The 4,562-nt window shown below is 39.7% G+C and overlaps 1 protein-coding gene across 1 annotated transcript; it reads right to left on the reverse strand.

Annotated features, from left to right (window-relative positions):
- Positions 1-3,772: 3,772 nt before the first annotated feature.
- Positions 3,773-4,155, reverse strand: TCIM (transcriptional and immune response regulator; the record flags this gene model as incomplete). Its single annotated transcript, XM_079726632.1, has 1 exon — positions 3,773-4,155. Exon 1 carries the CDS (start codon positions 4,091-4,093, stop codon positions 3,773-3,775), a length of 321 nt encoding a protein of 106 aa, XP_079582758.1. The 5' UTR covers positions 4,094-4,155.
- Positions 4,156-4,562: the final 407 nt, after the last annotated feature.

Raw genomic sequence — 4,562 nt, forward strand, 5'->3', positions numbered from 1 at the left:
GAGACCCTGATTCCACTCTACAACTCCCTGTGTGTGACAAAGGGGGTCAATTAAATTACATGTCATTCCGGGAAGCCCTTGTGTGGAATTTGGAAGGGTAGATGAGGCGCTTTGAAAGGGCATGCGATTCCTAGACCACAGCTTAATGATTTGTTTGTTAGGAAGGCTCTCCAAGGGAACAGCAGTCACATTCTCTGACTACCCTCGGACAATGGGAAAAAATATCAGGCAGTCACATATCCCAGGCCCCTTTCTCGGTAAATCTCATCTGTCAGCGATTCCTATGGGTACGAACCCTCCTTTGCTGGGCCACGGCTGGGAACTGAGAAGGTCTACACTGAGTGAATAAAACCATGAATCCACAGTTTCTAACTTCCCCCAGTGAGCAAACCCAGACCCAAAGCCTTGACTGTCGACTCAGAAGAGAACTTAGATGTGATCTTTTGTTCCAAGGTGCTAACCCAGGTGTTATTTTAACTGCAGACTAGAAAGGCTATATCTGAGAAATCTCTGATACAATTAAAATGATTGAGAAGCTTTCCGCATGAAGTGCAAGTGCCAAATAAATAGACAAATAGACACAGATCAGATAAAAAGGATTCCTCAGAGGGCTTGCTTTCCTGTCTTTCTTACTAGCATATAAGTAATTGTCACTTCAAAGGATAAAAGAGAAGTTTAGTTCCTCCTAGAGGAGCAGTCTAACCTAGTGGTTCGGAATGAAAGCTCTCTGGGTTTGATTCCTGACTTCATTAGCTGTGTGTTATTGAGAAAGTTACTGCACCTCTCTGTGCTTCAGTTTCATTACTCTACATACATAGGCACATGCATGCACACGCATGCTTTTATATCACGGTACTAATGAAGAGATTTAATACACACACAAAAAAACCACTTAGAAAATTTTCTGGTGAATAGTAAGCACTTAGTGAAAGTTAGTTGTTATTATTATGATCCTAATGATAGAAAAATATTAATGAGCTATTTCACCTTTGTTGCTTTTATTTCTTCTATTATAATGAGATGTCTTGAGATATATTCAGTCGTCCTTGTGCCGTAGAAGGATTTCTGAACAGAACTAATCCTACCTGTTCTAATGATGGATCCTTTCACCTCACATTAAATAATAAAAATATCACCAAGTTAAAAATCATCCTTGTGCATTGATTCCAACTTCTGTTCTCCATGAAGGAGAAGGATGCCATGCCTGTGTAATAACCTACAGAAAGAATTATTATTCTCCACACCATTGTGGATCATATCCCAACTGCTTTTTTTTTTTTTTTTTTTTTTGCGGTACGCGGGCCTCTCACTGTTGTGGCCTCTCCCGTTGCAGAGCACAGGCTCCGGACGCGCAGGCTCAGCGACCATGGCTCACGGGCCCAGCCGCTCCGCGGCATGTGGGATCTTCCTGGACCGGGGCACGAACCCGTGTCCCCTGCATCGGCAGGCGGACTCTCAACCACTGCGCCACCAGGGAAGCCCCCCCAACTGCTTTTTAATTTGTTCCCCATGTTATGGTCCTGCAGTCAGAAAATAATAATAATATCCTGCAAGAAAACTAAGTTAATACATGCTTATGTGAAAAGTGGGTAAGATACGCATTGGACTCTATTGAAAACAACAGAGGCAGAGAATATCGTTACGAGGATGTATAATAAACTCAACCTTTGAATGATGTTCAGCTTCTGAGATGTGTTTAAAGTCTTGGAGTGGAAGAAAAGTGGAACATGTTCACTGAAATTGTGGAGTATGATAACTTCTCTGGGGGGTAACTTACTAAATTTCCTTCCCAAGCAGTTTATCACTGTCTTTGGGGCACCCTAGATAGACAGAGAAAATGTGTCACTGACAGGCCCTATCAGAGGTAGGAAGCTTATTCATTTCCAAAGCCTTCACTTTGATGATCCCCAAATACCATCACTAGCCAAGCCTTCCACCTGTCAGGGCTCCTTCTTTTTTGATCTTAACTTATTTTGGTTTCATGGATGTCTTTGCAAGTCTGATGGAAATTAGAAATACTCCTCCAGGAAAAATGCACACACACACAATTTTGCATATTGATCTGTGTTTTTTATGGATGCTGTCATGTAAAAAAAATCCTGTTTAAATGGAATGATTTATATTATCTTCAGTACATGAATCAATTAACATTTGAAAACAGACTTGACTACTTAATTTCTTTTTTAAAAAATATGTTATTGAAAAACCTGACTTATAACTCTCCCCAAAGATTTCAGATCTTTCACTTTTGTTTTACTATGATCAGCAGTTTCAAAAACCTTTGTAGATGCTTCTGAAACACTTAATATCTAGGGAAATTTAAAAATTTATTTCTGCTAGGAAAGTGCAGCAGGCATTGCTATATACCTTCTTAGAAATATTTTATTATAATTTTATGAGGAAATAAGCAAAGAGACTGTAATGTTATTCCCATATTGGTTTATATTAAATAAACATTGATAAGCCACAAAATCTTGATCGTAATTCAGACTCTGACCCTCAGATATATTGTTTTGGGAGAAATAAATGTACACAGCTACCATAGCCACAGAGGAAAAATTTCAAAAATATGGAGAGAAAAACCTTTTGAAACTCACCCTCTATGGATACATAAACAACAATACTGATGAGCCACTCTATGAATTTCTATGCCTGTATCTTATATTTTAAAGTTGGGACAGAGAAACTTCCTAGATACTTGATGTAAGAATTTGCTTTGAATAAGGTGACAATGCAAAGCTACTTTAAAAGCACCTCTTACTCTTAGAGTAAAATCCTTAGAAAAGCTTATAAAAGTTTATAATAATAAAAATTACCATCTTATTTTTCCTTTGAGACCAATCATCACACACCAAGAGCAGCTAAGTTTATAATAATTTATTAAGGTTGCATATCATTTGTCATGAATAATAAATTATAGAAACCATAGCATCTTTAAAAACTATTAAGTGTATCATATTCACTTCCTAATGCTTATTGCAGTAACTGTAAGACATTTAGATTATATTTTAGCATTAGTTAGAAGATTAAAAAAACTATAAAATTTGTTCACAGTACTTCGGATTTATGAAGGACCCTATTATTTTAACTTTTGGGCAAGCAGTTTGAAATGCATAAAAACCCCTTACAAACCAGAAGGTGGCGTACGGTTTCACTGAGCTGCTGAAAATAATGCAGTTCCTTGAATTTGTACTTACACCCATGTGGTGCACTTTTTAAGGCATTGTAATAAATGCAAATAAATAATCAATTACTGATCCCTAAAAAAAAAAAAAAAAAATCTACCAATAGACAACATTGAAGCTTGGCAACACTTTGAACATTCAAATAAAAAATTCAGTAAACAATTGCAGCATGGAATTCTCTCTCCTGTTCCCCATCTCCCTCCCCCTACCCAGTTTGGTTAAGGAAAAAAAGTCCAGGTTGAGTTTAAGTCCTAGGGCCTGACAGGGAGACCCTGGCCTCCATTCATCCCCAGACTTCTGTTATCTTCAGTTTCAGTTCTCATTATGTCTGTCCAGACTCTCCCCTGACATCAGCATCGGTCCTTGTCCGCAGGGGGAGTTTTCCAGTCCTTGCTGAAAGCATTTCCTTCTCCACTGTAACAGCACAGGTGTGAAATTAGTTGGAGTCTTTGTAACAAGTTCGTTCTGTTCCTATGGAAGAGAAACTTACAAGGCAGCAACAAGATGCTGTGCGCGTTGAGTTTCATAGACTCGCTTGGTCTTTAAATGTCCGTTCTTGGCTAATGTCCTTATCCATCCTCTGGTCCTCAGTGAACTTTGATGGAATATTTCCGCAGTTTCAGAAATTGGAAAAGCTTGTCTTTCGTCCTCTTCTTCAGAGCCATCAGGGCTCGTGTTTTCTCCTCCAAATCTTGATCTATGGCAAAAATGATCTTAGCTCTCTCCTCTGCTTTCTTGTCCCCAGAGTTTTTGAAGAGCCTCTGTAATGCTTCTTGGTCTATGTTTTCAAAGATGTTGCCCACGGCTTTCTTACGTGAGGCTGTGTCGAAGTGGTAGCCGTGGATGGACGGGCTTACTCGCAATGAGGTGGACATGCTTCTGGCCGGGTGGCTTGGCTTGGCTTTCATCGATGTGTGAATCTTTGGGAATTCAGCTCCCGGGCTCTCCAGAGAGTCTGTAGCAAAATCATTCCGGGACTGCTATTTAAAGTGTGAACAAAAGCTCCGGGCTCAGATTACACTGGTGACATCAGAGTGATCTCAAGGAAGCATAATCACGGACAGGTTTAACAGTTGAGTTGCCAATATCCTGTTCTTGTGCTAAATGTTACTAAAAGCTGTGTTCAGGGATAGGGCAGGAAAGAGGGGGATTTCTTTTTACCACATCTGTGGCAATAGAGTTATAGACTTGGACCCTTCTATAGAAAAAAAAAAAAAAGCTGAAACCAGGAGAGCATGAAGAGACAAACAAGGTGGCTTAGCCTCTCAAATCTTTCCAGACAACAGCCAAAGCCCAGCCACCAGAAAGTTTTAATTCCCAGAGAAGTTATTAAAGTGCAGTCCCAACATTTGGCAGCCCACACCAGTGGCCTGTGGA

Source organism: Hyperoodon ampullatus (genome assembly GCF_949752795.1).
Source record: "Hyperoodon ampullatus genome assembly, chromosome: 20".
Classification (NCBI taxonomy): Eukaryota; Metazoa; Chordata; class Mammalia; order Artiodactyla; family Ziphiidae; genus Hyperoodon; species Hyperoodon ampullatus.